The sequence below is a fragment of the Neoarius graeffei genome, chromosome 9 (assembly GCF_027579695.1).
Source record: "Neoarius graeffei isolate fNeoGra1 chromosome 9, fNeoGra1.pri, whole genome shotgun sequence".
NCBI classification, from domain to species: domain Eukaryota; kingdom Metazoa; phylum Chordata; class Actinopteri; order Siluriformes; family Ariidae; genus Neoarius; species Neoarius graeffei.
In genome coordinates, this window is record NC_083577.1 from 54,173,061 (window position 1) to 54,194,024 (window position 20,964).

Sequence of the window (20,964 nt, forward strand, 5' to 3'; positions counted from 1 at the left end):
GTCAAACTGACATACACAGTTGATTCAAATAAATTCAGAAGAAGAAACCTTTATTTGTCACATGCACACTTCAAGCACAGATGCATTTAACCCATCTGAAGCAGTGAATGCACACACCCAGAGCAGTGGGCAGCCACACCAGAGCGCCCGGGGAGCAGTCAGGGGTTAGGTACCTTGCTCAAGGGCACTTCAGCCCAAGGCCACCCCACATTAACCTAACTGCATGTCTTTGGACTGTGGGGGAAACCGGAGCACCCGGAGGAAACCCGGCAAACTCCACACAGAAAGGCCCTTGCTGGCCACTGGATTCAGTCCTGGATTCTTGCTGTGAGGCGACAGTGCTAACCACTACACCACTGCGCCACCCTAAAGTTGCAGTTCCTTGACCGGGAATCGAACCCGGGCCATGGCGGTGAGAGCGCTGAATCCTAACCACTAGACCACCAGGGACTATATATCAGTGAACGTTTTTGGTATATCTTTTGTGAATTTACCTAATTCATATGTGCAAATTAGTTATACATGAATAAATTGATTTGAATTAACACCCAGGACCCTGACATTGTGCAACAGCAATGTAAAAGATCATTTAATACTACAACCCCGATTCCAAAAAGTTGGGACAAAGTACAAATTGTAAATAAAAACGGAATGCAATAATTTACAAATCTCAAAAACTGATATTGTATTCACAGTAGAACATCGACAACATATCAAATGTCGAAAGTGAGACATTTTGAAATTTCATGCCAAATATTGGCTCATTTGAAATTTCATGACAGCAACACATCTCAAAAAAGTTGGGACAGGGGCAATAAGAGGCTGGAAAAGTTAAAGGTACAAAAAAGGAACAGCTGGAGGACCAAATTGCAACTCATTAGGTCAGTTGGCAATAGGTCATTAACATGACTGGGTATAAAAAGAGCATCTTGGAGTGGCAGCGGCTCTCAGAAGTAAAGATGGGAAGAGGATCACCAATCCCCCTAATTCTGCGCCGACAAATAGTGGAGCAATATCAGAAAGGAGTTTGACAGTGTAAAATTGCAAAGAGTTTGAACATATCATCATCTACAGTGCATAATATCATCAAAAGATTCAGAGAATCTGGAAGAATCTCTGTGCGTAAAGGTCAAGGCCGGAAAACCATACTGGGTGCCCGTGATCTTCGGGCCCTTAGACGGCACTGCATCACATACAGGCATGCTTCTGTATTGGAAATCACAAAATGGGCTCAGGAATATTTCCAGAGAACATTATCTGTGAACACAATTCACCGTGCCATCCGCCGTTGCCAGCTAAAACTCTATAGTTCAAAGAAGAAGCCGTATCTAAACATGATCCAGAAGCGCAGACGTCTTCTCTGGGCCAAGGCTCATTTAAAATGGACTGTGGCAAAGTGGAAAACTGTTCTGTGGTCAGACGAATCAAAATTTGAAGTTCTTTATGGAAATCAGGGACGCCGTGTCATTCAGACTAAAGAGGAGAAGGACGACCCAAGTTGTTATCAGCGCTCAGTTCAGAAGCCTGCATCTCTGATGGTATGGGGTTGCATTAGTGCGTGTGGCATGGGCAGCTTACACATCTGGAAAGACACCATCAATGCTGAAAGGTATATCCAGGTTCTAGAGCAACATATGCTCCCATCCAGACGACGTCTCTTTCAGGGAAGACCTTGCATTTTCCAACATGACAATGCCAAACCACATACTGCATCAATTACAGCATCATGGCTGTGTAGAAGAAGGGTCCGGGTACTGAACTGGCCAGCCTGCAGTCCAGATCTTTCACCCATAGAAAACATTTGGCGCGTCATAAAACGGAAGATACGACAAAAAAGACCTAAGACAGTTGAGCAACTAGAATCCTACATTAGACAAGAATGGGTTAACATTCCTATCCCTAAACTTGAGCAACTTGTCTCCTCAGTCCCCAGACGTTTACAGACTGTTGTAAAGAGAAAAGGGGATGTCTCACAGTGGTAAACATGGCCTTGTCCCAACTTTTTTGAGATGTGTTGTTGTCATGAAATTTAAAATCACCTCATTTTTCTCTTTAAATGATACATTTTCTCAGTTTAAACATTTGATATGTCATCTATGTTCTATTCTGAATAAAATATGGAATTTTGAAACTTCCACATCATTGCATTCCGTTTTTATTTACAATTTGTACTTTGTCCCAACTTTTTTGGAATCGGGGTTGTAGTTAGTGTCAACATAGTCTCATCTTTTCCATGTATTCCTTCCAGACAAACATAATTTCTGCTGTAAATTGTTTATTGTGCTCACATCTATCATTTTCTATTTATAAATACTGTCTATCTGCATTTATTCTATCCACATTTGCTGGATATGAGCAATCGCTCGTTCTGATTGACTACTCTACTACTATCAGCTCATATACGATGAGTAAAGAAAAACAAAATGGTGGAGTGCATCAAGTCAGATATATCACTTTGTTGTCAAATATTTAAAAGAAACAGAAATAGCTAAAAGAATATAATTTTGTTTTGTTTTTCTCAGTATCCACACTCCAGCTCAGTCGGTGGCGGTAATGCACCTTTAAGTTGGTTTGCCAACCGCCAAAAAAAAAAACCTAAAGAAGAAGAAAATGACTGAGTGTTTTGCTGAACCAACCGTGAACGAAATAAAAATTCTATTCGAAAACAAAACCTAAAAAAATACAAAAAAGCAACAAAATTTGGAATAAAAGTACTTGATGGTAAGAACATCTCATCTCATTATCTCTAGCCGCTTTAGCCTGTTCTACAGGGTCTCAGACAAGCTGGAGCCTATCCCAGCTGACTACGGGCGAAAGGCGGGGTACACCCTGGACAAGTCACCAGGTCATCACAGGGCCGACACATAGACACAGACAACCATTCACACTCACATTCACACCTACGGTCAATTTAGAGTCACCAGTTAACCTAACCTGCATGTCTTTGGGGGAAACCGGAGCACCCGGAGGAAACCCACGTGGACACGGGGAGAACATGCAAACTCCACACAGAAAGGCCCTCGCCGGCCACGGGGCTCGAACCCGGACCTTCTTGCTGTGAGGCGACAGCGCTAACCACTACACCACCGTGTCACCTGGTAAGAACATATCTTTTTTTTATTTTCAAGAATTATTATTATAGCATTTTTCACAAATTGCTACTGTCATTTCACCGGTTTGTTTACATTCTAAGTGGAAATTATTTTGTCTGCCGTTTTATACAGTTGATTTTTATCAAATTTGCAAAAAATAAGAATAAAAATGCTCTGTTTCTCAAAATCTAGTGAATGGATAGAATAAAACAGTTATTCCACTCAATCTCGTTGTACATGGCTTATAGCCAATTCAGCACTATGTCGGCTATCAGCTCATGTACAACTTGATTTCATGGAATAACTGTGAACTGTTTATTCTGTTTAAGTCACTGATTGAGCTGTTGAAATTTACCTCTGGACTGTAAACCAATTGCTTGACTATTGACTCATGTGGCTTTTCTCTAGACTCAGGCTGAGTAAAGTTAAAAAAAAAAACTGCTTACAACCCATTCATTAAATCGCTAATAGTGAAGGCTTACAGGAAACACTCACAAAGTAGGCTCATACTTAAAATATGTCCATCTTTATGTTGTTCCTTATTCACTAAGCTTCATCATTATTGGGAAACCCACCACTGGATAATACCCCCGCTTTTGATACCTAGTAGTAATATTTGGTATAATGTGTCCTCGACAGAGGAGATGGTTTTTATTGAAGTTGAATCGAGATTATTAACAGCCAAAGTCAGCAGTCCAGTTTAGAGACTACATTTCGACTACCTTTTGAAAAACCTACCAGACTATAAAAATATAGTATAGACAGATTGGCCTTGAGGAGTTAAATAAAAGCAGGTTGCTTCCAAAGACATCAGCTCCTAAATCTGTTCCTTCAGGCTAACAAGATTCATGTGGTAAACACAAATAATCAGGGAGAATCTTTCTAGGACTGTTCCCTGACTGTGAAACACAACTGCTTTCAAATAGTTTCAATAGCTCACCACAGAGAAAACCATTTTGGTTGACATCCAAAGTGGAACTCATATTTATATAAAATTTCATTCTTATGAGTATTATGCAGCTCAGAGATAACTGCCTCTTTTGGGGGGAAAAAAAGTTGTTTAGGAACTCTGCTGACAGTTTGTTTAGCATTTGTTGTTTTTTTCAGTGCTGAATGATGAAAATTTTACATACTGTTACACGAACTGTACATTAACTCATCTCAGCACCACAAAATATTACCCATAAACTTACACACTTCACCCAACTCCATGATTTATTGAAACTTTGAGTGTTACAATCTAAAGTTCATTGACCAAAGAGACAAACTCATATGCTGTACAATATAATACTCAAACAACCTTTACATGACAATGTGAATAGAGTCAGGTTATATGCAGCAGGATAAAAGATTTTAAAAAAAAACCTGGTATTAGCACACATAACTCAATACTCTGCATTTTATATTGTTAACAGTCCTCCAGTATTGGTTAGTTTTGAACAGCAATAGGATGCTACATTACAGAACATGAGCCTTTTTTTCAAAACTGAACAAATCCAACAGAAGTAAAATTTTACAAGCATCTAGAATCTCTTGTAGCCTTTTTAATCTGTTATTAATGGTGGTGGTGGTGGTGTGTGTGTGTGTGTGTGTGTGTGTGTGTGTGTGTGTGTGTGTGTGTGTGTGTGTGTGTGTGTGTGAAAATAATTAAGTGTAATGTTTCAACATTTAAAAAAAATACTATAAACAACAGTAAGTCATAATAAATGAAATAAAGTCAATATTTGGTGTGAGATGATCCTTTGCTTTTGTTGTATAAGGAAGCAGCCACAGTTCTTCTGGACACTTTGAGTGTCACACTTGCTTCTTAATTTTGCAGCAAAACCCAGTAGCCTTCATTATGTTTTTCTTTTTTTTAATCTGAAAAGTGGTCTTTTATGTAATATGCTGCTCAGATACAAACTTTTTTCTGTACCATTTACCTTTGTGCTGGAAAATGAACATTTGGAACTCTAAAATGTTTTTGTACTGACTCGATAATGTTAAAGTCATAAAATAGAAATCTATAACAAAGTTTGTATGAAAAAATATAGGATGCCTAAGACTTTTCCACAGTACTGTCTGTGTGTGTGTGTGTGTGTGTGTGTGTGTGTGTGTGTGTGTGTGTGTGTGTGTGTGTGTGTGTGTGTGTGTGTGTGTATAAAACAATTACTCACCAAAGGCAAAACAAAATCAAGGTTATTATTCACTGATATTCACTCAGCCTGAGGCAGATAATTGTTTTAGTGTACATACACAAGTGATTATTATTTTAAAAATCATATTAAATAATTTATTTCAAACTTCAAAAGCAGAAATGTAAGTGTAATAGAGGTGTGCTCAGTGTTGTGTCACTTATCTTTGCCGACTCACATAAAATACTTTGTTTTGAAATAGATAAAATAAATCACAATTTCACCTTACCTTTGAATAGTTTTAGACCAAACTTCATAACATCTTTAGTGCTTTTAGGACCAGCATTTTCTTTCATAATTTGTAATGCTTCCTCACTTACGGTGGCAAAGCGATTGGCCACCATTTTCCTGAGTCGCTCAAGGTGATTATCAAGAAATAGTCTGAATTTCTCAACCAGTCAGCGCACAATTTCCTATAATCACCTGCGTGTGTCTGTCTATCTGTCTATCTGTCTATCTATCTATCTATCTATCTATCTATCTATCTATCTATCTATAGACTATAAGGAACTATAAGATGTTCTCAATAAAGGATGTTTAAGTAATGCGTAAACATCCTGGCTAGACTGTGTAAATTCATGACTAAGAAGCTTTAGGAATACTGACAGAAGAGCTCCTGTTCAGAGTTATTGTAATTACACATGCTCCCCTTAGTGTTCCAGAGAATCCTCAGAAATTAGATGCAGACACTGCAGATTGCAGGGCAAGTTACTCAGTAAGATTCAGCACATACTAAACGTCTATGGTATAGATAGATTCATAGCTGTAGATTCACCAGGCTCTTCTTCAGTGCCTAAATAACACCATTAAGCGTACAAAAAAAAAAGAAAAAAGTAACCCACTGAACAGTTTGTGAAGAATTTTATTTCTGAAGGAAAAAAAGCATATTTTCAGAAACTTGTTCTGCATGTTTAATATTTCTGCACAAGTCTAATTCTAACATTTATTTCTGTTTCTTTATTAACTGTTAAGTCAACTAAATCCCTTTGAAATATAACTTTAAAGAGCAATGTCAGATGATAAGTAGGCTTGAATAAGTTTAATATCTTTGGATTGTGCAAAAAAAATTCTCTGGTCTAAAAATACTATAATAACTTACAAAATGAATTTGATAGACAAACAATGGCTTTAATCTTTTTTTAATCTGACTTCAATCCCAGTTTAACAAAACTATAAATCATGCTGTCATCTCTGTTGTTCAAAAAGAAATGTTCACAATAACATTTTTACATACAAGTGTAAATACCAAAGCAAAATAATAAATGCAGTCCATTTACATGAGATAAATCCGCACAGAATGTAGTGAATAAACTGCAGTAACCGTCACGTTTTATTGTTCTAGATGGTACTGTAAAGATATAGTGATGATGAACTTTCTTCTTGTTAAAGTGAAATGTAGATTTATCAAGTGATAGATGTGACATGAAAAAGGATGAGTGCACTAAACACTGTAAAGTATTACTACAGTCTTGTTATCATATGTGTTATAGAACAAAGCACAAGTGCTAAGAGTTAGAGATGCACCATATATCATGTATTGACACGTAGCTCTTCCACATGTTACAAATTGGAGTTTGGGGAAAGAGACTCCACGACTGTTCGCACTGTGAAAGGACATGCTGTTTTTCTGATATGTAAAATGTGGAATGGCAAATTATTAAAATGATTCAAATTGCCCACTACTTTCTACAGTGTGGCGTGGGCCATCATTCTCAGGTTTTCACCCACCATCATAACTTACTGTGGCCTTTTCAAGATCTAATCTTATGATGCTCTTTTTGGTGCAAGTCAAAAATCTGTCACGTCAGACTGTAACCTCGAGCGCCGTGGGGGCTTAACGCAAGAGGAAATTGCTCACTAACAGTTTGAGCACATGGCTGTGCATGGTTAAATTACATCATGGGACTAATTCTGAGAAGGGATTTTATGTCTAGCTGCACATTTCCAGAGCAAATTGAATTTAGATATGCGTAAGCATGCAGCCTAGTTTAGCACAAAGAGACAAAACACAGTTCAACGGCAGCTAAATCAAACTCAGCTAAATCAGTGAGCAGCTATACATTATTCCAGTATTGCACTGTTTGTAATCAGTTAAGTTAATGGTGATATAACCATTATAAATAAATAAATAAATAAATAATGTTCCAATTTGAGGTTTGTTGTTGTTGTTGTTGTTGTTTACTGTATTGCTGGGTGATGCAGTTGTGCAACTGAGTATTTATATGCTTTATACATATGATGCCAATGTGTTGTGTATAATAAAATCTTTCTGTACATTTATGTTTGTAAAATGAATCTTAGCAAAGACAATACATCCTTTGCCTAGAGATAAGAAATGCAGTTCATGATGTAGATTATGTAAATAATTTCACAAGGTTTATATAAAGCATCCAGTTGTGCTCTTTATTTCATTCTGTATTTGCGACCTGTGGCCAAGCCAAATACTTTGGTGTGCTTGAACACATAATGTAACTGTGGCTTAGTCGCTAAAGCTTTGATTGATGGCTTTAGCATGCTGCTAATTATTAGAGTCCAAAAAAAGAAAGCCGCTCTATTCTGCTCAGTCCAGCAGGCCTCAGTTAGAAGTTAGAGCCTAAATGTGAGGCCTCTATCAGTCTATCTTGATGTATGAGAGCAGGCGTACAAATTAAACATGATACAACCTCTTAGAGGGTCTTTGCTCAACAGGACGCCATTTGGACTAATTTCTCCTTGTGATTAAGACAATAAGAGCACTATGCAGCATGCTGTAATTACTCTGTATACAGACATCTGGATTTGAGTTCCCAAGTGCAACTATCAAACAAAAGCCTGCTCATTTCAAATTGTATACAGAATTAGTGCAGTGACAGCTAGACTACTTCTGCCTTTGTCTTTGCTCTTTACTAAATCCATGCAGATTTATCCACACAGATTTACTAATAACAAACACAAGTAACAAAGTGGAGAATGTAACAAGAAGCAAACCCCAAAGTTATTCAATCATCCTGCAATTTAAAGAGTGCAAATGTGAATTAAATCTAAATCCAACCAGTGCCTCGTGGGAAATCTGATTGATCCTGTTGTAAACATTCTTTTATCCTCACTGGTGCATTGGCATTTGCTCCAGGAGTTTGAGGAATGAGCGAAAATGTAATGAATTAAATCTATTCATCCAATATGGTTATGTATAAAACTAATGCTTATCAGCTTTATGATCGTTTTAACTAGATTGAGTATTGCTTTACTTCAGCATTCCAGAAGTTGCTTTTTTCTGAAAGTGCATGTTTTTTTTTAAATGGAACTGTCTTTATTTAAAAAAAAAAAGATTTACAGACGCATAACACATTATAAACCTTATTACAAATATTTATAATTTTATTGATAGTTTACTTGTACAAGATGTACATTCATTTTTTTATGAAACAACAACAACAAAACAAAAAAAAATACAAACCCAATGGCAATTCATGTTTGGGCATGCTTTCATATGAAATGTCAGTTATGGGATACAACAAATTTCATGGCGCGTCAAGAAAATTTCAACACAAAACATTTGATCATGTTCTCCATCGTCCCTGAAATGTTTGTAAACTCAGACACGCTACATTTTAGTCAAACAAATGTTTGGCAATCACATGTTTGTTTCAAACCGTTGCAAATGTGAGCCTTTAAAAAGTATATAAAAATAATTGCAAAGCCATGTAAAAATGTACATGTGAAATTAGACCATTCAACATTTATAAACTTTCAGATAAAATAATAAATAAAAGAACCTATGACCTCACTTTAAGAAACAGAAACATTCCTAAATACCCTAATGAAGTGAACAACAAAACTGTACCACAATGTATAATTTATTGTCAGAGGTAGACCTAACTAGGATCTACTAGCCCAAAGGCAGTTTATATTGAAACAAATAGAAAGCTGTTACAGACAGTGGGCTTGCAAACAAAACTGTCTTTTTCCTCAGATTATTATATTTAGTTCCTTTGATGGCAAAAGCTAATGATTGGCATTTGTGTCTATGTGATAAAAATACGATACACTCTTCAGAAGTGTTTAAAAAAACAGTTTACTGTTGTAAATGTTTCTGCAGATTTAAATTCATGAATTAAGTTGCTCTAAGTATTATTGAAGGACAGTCTTTGGTGGGCAATTTTAGCCAGAAAAGCCTACGATGTTAAAGTAATTGCTGTATATTTATAAAGATTCTTTTTTTTCCCCTGGTCTACCTCAGTGTGGTGTCAAGATTAAAATGTACATATGCAAATCTATGTTTGAGTACCATCACATGTGGGGAGATATGGCACACAAGTGCAAATGACTTAACAACTTATCATTTACACGGCCTGGGGAAAAAATGTGTCTGTGAAAAACAACTAGGAATACATCAATATCAGTGCCAAAAAATTGTCGTTTGTTGATTAGCAAACATCAACTGCTATTTGTTTTTTTGTTTTTTTTTCATATTTACAGTATTGCACTTTAACTGCACATAATTGCATTTCAGTCAAACTGATGTTTCCTTAATACCTTAAATTAGAAAATTGCAGTGACCCTTTTATTATTTTGTCATTTCAATATATTTTGATGAAACCCCAATTTCACCGTCATATAGAAGTAGTATTTTCTTGCAATAAGGATTGTAAACACCTTGATACAAGACCTGAAGTGCAAAAGCTAGTTTCACTTCTATTCCCAATATACGTAGCAAAAGAAAAGAGAGAGCCAGAATGATGGAAAATGAAAGCTATGGAAGCTGAAGTCCTTCAGACCCATGCCCAGAGGGAAAATACAGGATATATATTTCACTATGTATAGTGTTTCCTCCAAAAACTGTAAGAGTAAGCAAGAGAAATTCGATTTTCATGATTGTACTCTTGGTGTGCGTGCTGCTTCCAATCTCGGTCCATTGTGGATTTAAAAAATAAAAACTATATATAACCTAGGTGCGTGGTACTATGATGGAAGGTTGTCATAGCAGGGTGAATGTCAGTTACAATGGAGGCCCTCCCCGTTAGAACTATCCTTCATTTTAACACATGCTCATGGCAGCAGCACAAACACAGTGGGTGGAGACAAATATGGCCGTTGCTTTTTTTTTTCTCTCTCTCTCTGTGTGGCTGACAAACTCCAAACTTTGACAAACTCCAAACTTTTGATTATTGAGACTCTCATTCTGAGGGTACTGGCCAAGCTCTAGCTTCCCTCAGTCACTTTGAGTCTGCATTTTGCTTTGCTCATTTTCTAAGAGTCTCCACTCTTAATCGCTGGGTTTCAGACAGACATCCACATATTTTTGAACGGTCCTGGGGCTGAGATCTGGGCCTGGAAAGGGCTGAGCCAGTGGCCTCCAAGCAGTCCTGCCTGTTGGGCGAAAAGTAAAAGGTGACTTCATTGGTATTTAATTACCTTTTTCTACAAGTGGTGTGTTTTGGCAGCTGGTTTCTGTGACATTTTTTTCATGTTCTCTTTACCCCCAAGCCCCCCCATGCTCGCTCTCTCTCTCTCTCTCTCTCTCTCTCACTCTCACTTTCTTTTCTCAGTACATTTTCTCTCTCTTTAGTTTTTATTTTGTTTTTGTTTTAACTGTGAGTGTCATGGCCTTTTTCACAGGCGCAGTCTTGTGTGAGAAACAATTATCAGTTCAGAGCAGCAGAGACGCCCATGGGGGTCAGAGTCCAAGCGCCTCCGCGTGTTTTCTTGCCTTGAGTCGCAGGTCAGCGATGCTGGAGTTCTTGCTGTTGCTCTTGGCAGCCGCTGCTACAGCAGCCGCTGCCGAGGCTGAGTCTGCCAGCGAGGCGATTGGTAGTCCGAACGGTGGAGGAGGGAACATCAGGTAAGGAGCATGTGCTGCAAGGTGGGGGTGCAGGTGAGGATGCGAGTGGGTCACCCCCTCCAACTGGAGCTGTGCTTGGACCTGTGAACCAAGAGGAAAATAAAAGCAGCATTACTGTGTGGTAGTCGTCTCAGCCCGAGGAGAGTCAAGGATCCAGTTACAGGCTTGGACACACCATGCTTCCCCCTGCACTTCTCTAAACGCTTCCACTAACTGCATGTTTTCACTGAAAATAGGCCAGGGCTAACTCACACTTCTTTTTCATCCGAGTTAACATTGTTGAATTATGTAGTGTGCCCAGACAACTTAATAGTCAAAGAAATCTGATCATTTGAAAATCTCTGTGCATTAGTATGATTCATGAAACTTTGCATGCATGCAACGCATGCAGTCCTGCAGGAGCTCATAATCCTAATTATGTATTCAATTGCATGAATAAACAATTTTGCTCGCAAATACGGCTATAAATATTTATTCAGATGTATTCCTAGGCAAAAAAGGAAAAGACGTACAGGCAGCCAGCATAAAATATATAGTTGCACATTTTCAACAATTATTTTAATATGATGAGGTGAAAATTATACATCGCCCATTTTTGCTTTTTTTCCTTCTTTTTCTTCCAATGTATCTCATTTTGCATGAGTAGACTATCATATAAAAAACCTTCAAGCCTTCTGTAAAGACATCCAACTAAAACAAAACACGTTTCACGCTGTATAGGTTTTTTCATACTGGGTTTGCACTCCCCCCCCCCCCCCCCCCCCCCCCTTTTTGTTAAACCCAAGCATGGAAAAGATAATCAGTAATTTCAGATGTGTTTCAGAAGAGCCCTGAGATAGAACCATTTTGGGGTGAGATATGATCAAAATGCACATCACAGTGCATTGCACTGGCCAATGAAGCATAGAAGCACAGAAGGTCCGTGATTTAATTATTATTATTATTATTATTATTATTATTATTATTATTATTGTTACAGTCGAGCAGTACAGTACAAAATCACAACACACTTTATTAAACTTGTAATATTTAGGGGTCCAAGTACCAAAGCCAACTCAGACCTAATGTGTTCTAACAGTCGAAAGTTGAGGAATGGAAAGATCTATGGCAAAAAAAAAAAAGTTATTTGAAATGCCTCGAATTAAATCTATACTGACGGTGTCGGGGGAATTGATTTTGCACTTACAGGAGTCCCTGACTACAGAAGGTTTGAGAACCAGCGGCCTAAAGCATGCAAGGGCCATGCAGTCCCTCCGGTCAGTGGTGCACTGGACTGGGACTGGACTGGGTGCGCGCGCCGTCTGGACAACAGGTGGCGGATATTTTGCTCCAGAGTAGGTGGCGTCAGTTTTTGTCCTCCTCCTTTTGTCAGTGTTGGCGTTCTGGTGTCAGTATTCAGGTCTCGGTCCTCCTGCCCTGCCAGGGTCCGCTCACAGCCAATATCCATCTGCGCTGTAGTTCTCCCCACCGTAAACTCTTTAATCTGGCCGCAGCGTTAGCTTAATGAGCGCTGCGCCTTTTTTCTGCCTGACTGACGCACACACGCTTCCAAAACACACACTGGATCAAATGTCTCCCGGTCTCTCTAATCTCGCTCTCCTCTCATCGAGGTTCAGAGTTGAAAAGGACGCCTGGGTCTGACATGGCCCCTAGTTTGCAACCCCCGAAGCGTACAAACCTTTCAACAACGCGGTCCGCCATTACGCTGAAAAAGTCAAAGTGCACTTGGTGTTTAGACCTTAAGCCAGCGGTGTGTGTGTGTGTGTGTCCACTGTTTGGGTTTTAACGCCTGGCCTGCCAAATGACTCACTGATGAGTTGAATCAGTTGTGTGTGTGTGTGTGTGTGTGTGTGAGCAGTGAAATCGGAAACCTGTGCTGAACTTTAGATGTAGGCTACAGGACCATAACTGGGCTCCTCTTCGACCCTGTCCAAAAGTCCACAACACCCTACTAAACAGTATCCCAAAATAATGTTCTACATAAGCTATAGTAACACATGCTGTGGTGATCTTCTATTTTTATACGTTTATTTTTAGAACTTTTGGGAGATGATCCAAGGTCGAAGGTGGATTATGGATGACCTCCATGGATCAAATGATCTCTCTTACAACCTGTTTGGATATAACCTTAGTGTAACCGCGCCACAGCCTTATTATTTTCAATTATCAATTTGCAGGGTTCCTTGTTACGATAGGAAGAAATGGTTTGGGTTGAGTTGGTGTCCATACCTGCTGAAATGGCATTCTCAGGGCGCCCATGTTCACGTAGGGAGCGACTCTGCATGCATCCAAGTGACTGGCCGAGCCCAGAATCACACCTACAAGTATACAATACACAACATAAGCAAGCTGCATTGCTAATGGTGTTAACGTTTCATGATACATAGACTGCTACAAGAGAATCAGTAACTTTCAACGGACCCATTAGACTGATAATTTGTGAAACTGTAGGAAGTAGTGAAAATCTTCTTCACTATCTCCCTGGCCTGCGCCGAAATACTAAACCTATCCACGAACTGGTTAACACAAGGTCTTATTGGGCTTGTATACTGTAAATATTTTACCATTTACCTTTGTGCATCTGATTTTCTTGTTTTCGGCATTTTGCTCTTCTGTTCTGAAACCATACCTGAAACATAAAGGACAGTGAATGAACTTGACTGGCTTGTACCCTCTTCAAATTACACATCACACCAAATTATATTTAGTGTCGTGTCCCTAATCATCTTGCCTAATATGGGAATGGGCGTGTCTTCTTATCCTGACGACATGAAATACATAAACCGACTTGTATCATGAATTAGTATAAAACAGCTGTAATAGACACTTTGTATGAAATTATGCTAATGCAGAAAATGATCAAATGTTGTAAGCATTCCCAAAAGTTATCGAGTACAAGGGTTAACAAAAAAAAGATTCTAAATCTTAGGAATGATGCTGATGACGATTAATAATAATAATAATAATAATAATAATAATAATAATAATGCATGAGGTAGGCCTGTATGTTATTGGTTGAAGTGAATTTGTCCAGTCGGTTGCTTTTTCCAAAGGACCATCTCATTAATAATAATAATAATAATAATAATAATAATAATAATAATAATAATAATAATAATAATAGCCTAATTTGTAATCAAGAGATGTCCATAGCTTGTTTGTGTCAGTGGTTTTTATAATAATGCTTTCTAGTGACAAAAAAGTGAGTGTCGGGGCATTAAACCTACAGTCGACACAGGAGCTGCAGCTGTGCGAACAGAGCTAACAGTTACCGAGCTTTTTATAAAAACACAGTGTGGTTCTGTGCATAAGTGAGGGTCATGAATGTGTGAATGGCATTTTCAATAATAAGCTGGACAAGGTCCATGCAGCTGTGTTCTCGGAGTGATGTAGAGTACACATACTGCTCAGTGCATCTCTAATGACATCAGCTAATGACCATTACTATTTCAGACATGCAGTAGGTCCAGGTCAGCTTTGCTCCTGCTATAGGCTGTGTTCTAAGAGTGTAACAATTTTATTATGAAGAATGCAGTGTTTATTATTATTATTATTATTATTATTATTATTATTATTATTATTGTTGTTGTTGTTGTTGTTGTACGTTTGTGTTAGTTTTGTTGACGTCGTACACGAGTTCACGTCAGTGCGTTTTGTTTAGTACTATGTGCCTTCCGTGAGATTGAAAACAAATCCATTTTCAGTTCGAGATCAATTCTAATTATGCATCAGTATGCTAAGCGAAGTGAATAACACTGGTTTAGACAGTTATTTCTTCATTAAGGACCACTCAATGATGCATTTCGCAAATACCCTAATCCGATTTCCTTTTGATTTTTATTAGAGACAGTGAATAATGACATTTAATTTAGCTTTGCACCAGGAACCGAGAGATATTAGTTGTAATTGAATTACTGCCTTCTCTTCACCAAGGTCTCATAACTTTCAATTAGATTCCTGACAGCTGCTCGGTGTGAGCTTTCTGTATAACACTTCAGTAACAGGTTAATATCAGCTATCTACCTCGTGTCTTACAATTTCAACACCATCGTTTAAGCTCAAATCAATTTTGTTTCCATACTCCCGGAGATATTGCGCGGCTGGTGTCTGTATTCTGGTGAAACCACGAGCTTATGCCAAAATATGAAAAAAGTACCTTCTTAAACGCAGTGCTGTTTTATGTAAACAGGCAACAGTACTTATAGACTGGCTTATATGAGCATGCTTAATATGATTTGGCCTGTGCCATGAAAGGACATTTATTTATTTATTTATTTATTTGAAGATTGCCCATGCAGGCTGTGGCCCATGCAGGCAGTGAAGCTGCTACTTTTTTTTTTTTTTTCGGAGTAAAGCTGAGCCCCAGCACCAGCTACTGCCCAATTGGATTATTTCTAATACATTTTTATGGGAACAGTATATCAAACCAATGGTAGATATTACAAAGATAACGCTGGGGAAAATGAGGTGTGTGACATAAGAAGGTGTCCCCTGCAGCAGCAGTTCAATCTCTTCATTAATTTTAATGATGTGGTTAGATCTTTCCGCAGCACATAAGCAAGTTTACCTCTGAATGTTGGTGCTGCTGCTGGAACTAAAGGAGCCATTTCATATCCGCATTCACTCCCCCAACTCAAACACACCCAAACTGACAAGTTACTGTTTTAATTTCATAAATGCATGCAATGGATAAGCTCATTCTAAATGTTTTCATTCTGCTGTACTATAAAGGCCTTTTGTAATCACTAAACCAAAATATTAGTTTTAATCAAGCTTATACTATATTGGACGAGCTGCATACATATACTGTAATTGCAGGAAATATTTCCTACTTTGCTTATTTCGAGATTTTGTCCTAAGTCCTATTTTAGATCAACGTAAGCATGTAGGCCTATTACACTATATATTACGGTTGTTACCGAATATGTTGTACTACCATGGGTTATTAATATAATAATAATAATAATTATTATTATTATTATTATTATTATTATTATTATTATTATTATTATTATTATTATTATTATTTAGTGTGATGATGATTGTTGTTCTTGTATGTAGACCTTTATATCATTATGACGATTAGTCTCTGCTAGTATTAAAAGTAGGCTACAATAAACTGTGCATTCTAGGGGCCCAGGATGCGTCTTTCTGAAGCACATAGGCCTATTAGACTTCAGTCATTTGTGAGCACCGGTGCTGTATATAAATCAATGAGCGCACTGAGGAGCCTTTTATCTTCATCCATTCCTTCAGGGTCTAAGAATGACAAATGTATCGTATAGTTATAATGCTGTTTATAAGGTAGTGTATAGGAGAGAGTTGAATATGTATGGACTGTTCAAGGTTATTTTAGAAAACCAGTCCTGAGAGGACGTTTATAATGGTTCCAACCGGCTTTGGTGTTAATCGTCCTGCTAAAAATAACCTCGGCATGCTAAACGTTTCCATTGTGCCTCTAGAGTGTGTCTGTGCCTAAATGTCCTTAAAAAGTGTCATTTACTTTGGGTCACTAACAGCACTGGGAAGAGCTCTTACCTGAACCCTGGCCTCGGAGAGTCCCAGTCTTTGGCTCAGCTCTTCTCGCATGAACGCGTCCGGGTAATGCGTCTCATCAAACAAGCGCTCCAGTTCATTCAGCTGCTCTAAGGTAAAATTTGTCCTGCTCCGTCTCTGTTTCAGTTTACCCTGGGCGTCCTCGTCCTCCGATTTCACCTCTTCCTTCTTTTCTTTGCACTCATAAATCCCTACGAAAAAGCAAAACTCATGATTACTCATGAAGCTGCCTCTTATCATTGTACTGTATGCAGGCTGTAAACCAGTTTACTCTGTCAGTGTGATCAATATACAACAGTTTCCTTCTGTACCTTCAAACAGCAACAACACAGTGCTGGGAGTAAAACATGCCCTGTACCTCAGAAGGCTTGTTTATTACCTACAGTCTTGTGAAGCATCGAAAACTTGGACCAAAAAACCCAGAAAGTGTCCTTGTCTTAGCTCCTATTAAACTCATATCACAGGTATAACACTCGAAAAGAGATATTTTATGAAATATAATAAATATTTAATGTGATTGTTATTTTGATGTTTCAATACTTTTCAACGATCCACGTGTTTAACATGCATCTTTAGAAAAAATTCCTTTCAAAAGTTAGACGAATTATTAGCAGAATACAAACAATACGTTAACATTTTGATCTATAACTGTGTATATTTATTTATTTATTTATTTATTTTTCTTTGAAAAGCTGTATTACTCAAGGTGCTCTATAAACAAGACTTTACAGAGGTTCATACGCTGTACAACACACAGCTGAAAAGCGTCGTTTCTGATCTTCGCCTAATTTTGCGCAAAATAATGTTTGCAATAAATAATCAGTCCACACAAAAATGCACTGTCCAAACTGCACACAAAACACAGCTAGTGACACGTGACTATAATAGTGGTTTAATTGGTGTCATTATTATTATTATTATTATTATTATTATTATTATTATTATTATTATTATTATTCCTACTTCAAGAATAGGTATAAAACTTATTTATAAATATCTGAGTTTCTTAAACATCACGTTTTTCATGTGATGTTTAATTTATATATATCACTGTTTTGTAAAGTGAAGCAGTTTTAATTGCAAGTAGCCTAATCCGTGTTGTTGACTATTTTTATTTGTTGTTGTTGTTGTTTTTCTTTTTTCTTTACATTTTTAAAAACATTATATCTTTTTATATATTCTGGTAATAATAGGTTCTGGTAATAGTGACAGAACCAAGGCCTGATATGGTGTGTAACTTCATTTGCGCACTTAAATACTCAGATCGACATTTAATAATCATAAAATTCATAAATTCTAGAAAATGTCCGTTTTACATTTAAGATTCAATTTGTTCTCCATCCATGTCAGGACAATCACAGCATGTTCTCTATAAACATTTCAAGCATTTTTACTAATTCAGACACATTTCCTGTGGATTTTGCGGCTTCTTCTTACTTCAGCTGAAACATTAACACACAGACTGAACACTGGATATTTTTCAGGCGTCACTTCCTTCAGCTCGGGAACGCTTTGTGAAAGCTGTGCACGTCTCTTACCGTCGCTCGCTCTGGCCACGTTAAACTCCTTCAGCTTGTCCTTGTCCAGCTCCACGTGTTCCTTGAATAGATGCACAGGACAGTGTGTGTTGCTGTCGGTAATGTCCTGCAGGCTGCTCTCCGAGTTCCCCAGCTCCCTGGCCCGCGCCAAGCCGCTCTCCAAAACTTCCCTGTACGTGATGCTCTCTTTGCTGCTCTCCTTGCTCTTCTGGTCGAAGGATTTCGACACGAACGCTGTGAGCTCTTCCATGGCTGGAGAAGAAGCGCTCCTGATGGCACAAATCCACTTTAAACGACCCTAACGCGCTTCTCTCTCTCTCTCGCTCTCTCTCTCTCTCTCGCTCTGTGTGTATGTGTGTGTGTGTGTGTGTGTGTGTGTGTATGTGGATGTGGATGTGTGTGTGAGCTCGATAGGAAACGCGCGGATGTTGGAAAGGGGGGTGTACGTGGAAGAGGAGGAGGAAGAGGAGGAGGAGGAGGTTTAGATCACTCCGGTTGGTGTGTCTGTGTTTTTGGAGATCACACTATTTATACGGCGCTCACCTCAGCCCAGCCCCCACCGCCGTGTCCTGAGCAATTACAGCCTCCTCTCGCTTCTGAATTCAACTTTCAGCAGCTTTGCTCCAAATCAATGCCGCCGTGGAGCCCCTTAATATGATTACACTTCATTAAACATGCCTACGGTGTTGAGGAACCGGGGAGCCGTGTTTAATTAATTCCGCTATAATTTCATTAAGGCTATTAGGTGATATGAGTGCTGCCATAACATGAGCGGATTCGACTGAACTCCTGGTGCATTGACACATTTATGGGCCTTTTAAAAATATATATTTAAATGTATAATTGCTATGGATTATAGAAGTCAAATTAACGCATCCCGTACTTTTAAAGACTCTGGATTTTTTTTAAACCGGATAACGATGCAAAAAAACATCGATCTATAGCAAAGATGAATTGATTATTTGAGCAATCAATCACAAGCGCTGATAGGCCTGATAGCACTAATACTTACCATAACTGCATAAATCTAATTAAACTTGTGTATTTTACATAAAGGTGCATTTGTTATGAAAAAAAATATATAAATATAGGCTATCCCATAATAATAGCCTGTAATAATAATAATAATAATAACCTTGGAAGAAAATAGCGGGGTTAGTGTCTGAATGGAAACTGTGTGTAACCATTACTGGATTTTGTTTTAACGAAAGGTTTTATATATATATATATATATATATATATATATATATATATATATATATATATATATATATATATATATGTTGTGTGTGTAAATATTAGTTTATATTACCATATGTCATTATGGTCATTACATGCGAAATGTTGTAATCATTTTATATTGATTAATTATCATTTGTACAAGGTTACTTTGTATTTAGGTTCCATCACATAGCTTTCTGGAAAATAATTTGAATGTTTCCATGGAAACGGTTTTATACAAATCAGGACTAAAACCGCGCAGTGTTTTTTCTCTGAAATAGGATAATTGCTTTAGAAATGTAGGAAGGAACTTATATGTAGCAATAATCCGATCAAATCAGTGCTAAACTAGAATAGTCCAATAATAATAATAATAATAATAATAATAATAATAATAATAATAATCCGATTATAATGATATATTATTATAATTATTTTGTAACAACAACAACAACAATAATAATAATTATAATAAAAATAATAATACATTGAAAGAGTCTGTACAGCTGTGCGCTGATGACGTGTTCGTTTAAAACTGTGCCATCACGCATTGGGATATTCCAACATATGACCTTCAGCTTTGTGCTGCTGTATTTTTCCTGCATTAATTAAGTGCTGCTCGCTCCGAGGTTGGACATTATCTGTGAGATTGGCTGATATGTGTAATCTATCTATCTATCTATCTATCTATCTATCTATCTATCTATCTATCTATCTATCTATCTATCTATCTATCTATCTATCTATCTAAATAGAGTGCTTATGTGTGTGTGTGTGTGTGTGTGTGTGTGTATATATATATATATATATATATATATATATATATATATATATATATATATATATATATATATATATATATATACACACACACACACACACACACACACACACACTGTGTGCGCATATTCTCTAATTCTATATCCTATCCTATATATATATATATATGTTACTGACAAACCTTGTAAGGTGGTTTCAGAGGCATCAGGTGCACCGGAATTCAACGTAGGCTATAGCCTATTGATTTTACAGCACCATTATCTGATTTTTATTTATTTTTTTAAATTCTGTACAGCTTAGAGTATTTACTGCAGCATTTTTCAATCGTTTATTAAGAGTACAGTGTTTAAATTATTATCATGGCACTAGTTGAAGTTACAGATGTGAAACTTGGTCCCATTGCACGGACAGAAAACCCACGTGTGGCTCCCAATCAGCAGCTGCCCCGGGCGTGTACACGAGAATAGTTTCTTACAGCGCGTTTTACACTAAGTGGCCATCCTTAAAGACGTACGATCCTTATTTTAAACTATGAGTTATCGGCAGATGGGCTATAGGAACCGAGCATGCCCTCCCTTTCCCATTCACCTCCTGACTAACACATAGGTGCAGCCTGTGTGAGCCCGTTTAACGGCTTATATACAGATAAAGATAATAAAGATTTAGATCTGTGAGCGGTTGTCGGAGAGATAATAACAGATTTTTGCGCATTAGTTTCAACCGGTTTATGAGATGAGATGAGATGAGATGAGATGAGATGAGATGAGATGGGAAGGCCCATG

At 37.7% G+C, this 20,964-nt stretch overlaps 1 protein-coding gene and 1 non-coding gene across 2 annotated transcripts; both read right to left on the reverse strand.

Moving 5' to 3' along the window:
* Positions 1 to 378: 378 nt before the first annotated feature.
* Positions 379 to 450, reverse strand: trnae-cuc (transfer RNA glutamic acid (anticodon CUC)). The gene has a single exon. It is a non-coding gene; the product is annotated as a tRNA-Glu (tRNA).
* Positions 451 to 8,593: 8,143 nt separating this feature from the next.
* shox (shox homeobox) lies at positions 8,594 to 18,669 on the reverse strand. Its single transcript, XM_060929793.1, has 6 exons — positions 18,182 to 18,669; positions 16,626 to 16,834; positions 13,659 to 13,716; positions 13,317 to 13,405; positions 10,956 to 11,168; positions 8,594 to 10,615 (listed from the first exon to the last, which is right to left on the reverse strand). Exons 1-6 carry the CDS (start codon positions 18,429 to 18,431, stop codon positions 10,526 to 10,528), a joined length of 909 nt encoding a protein of 302 aa, XP_060785776.1. The 5' UTR covers positions 18,432 to 18,669; the 3' UTR covers positions 8,594 to 10,525.
* Between the last annotated feature and the right edge of the window lie 2,295 nt (positions 18,670 to 20,964).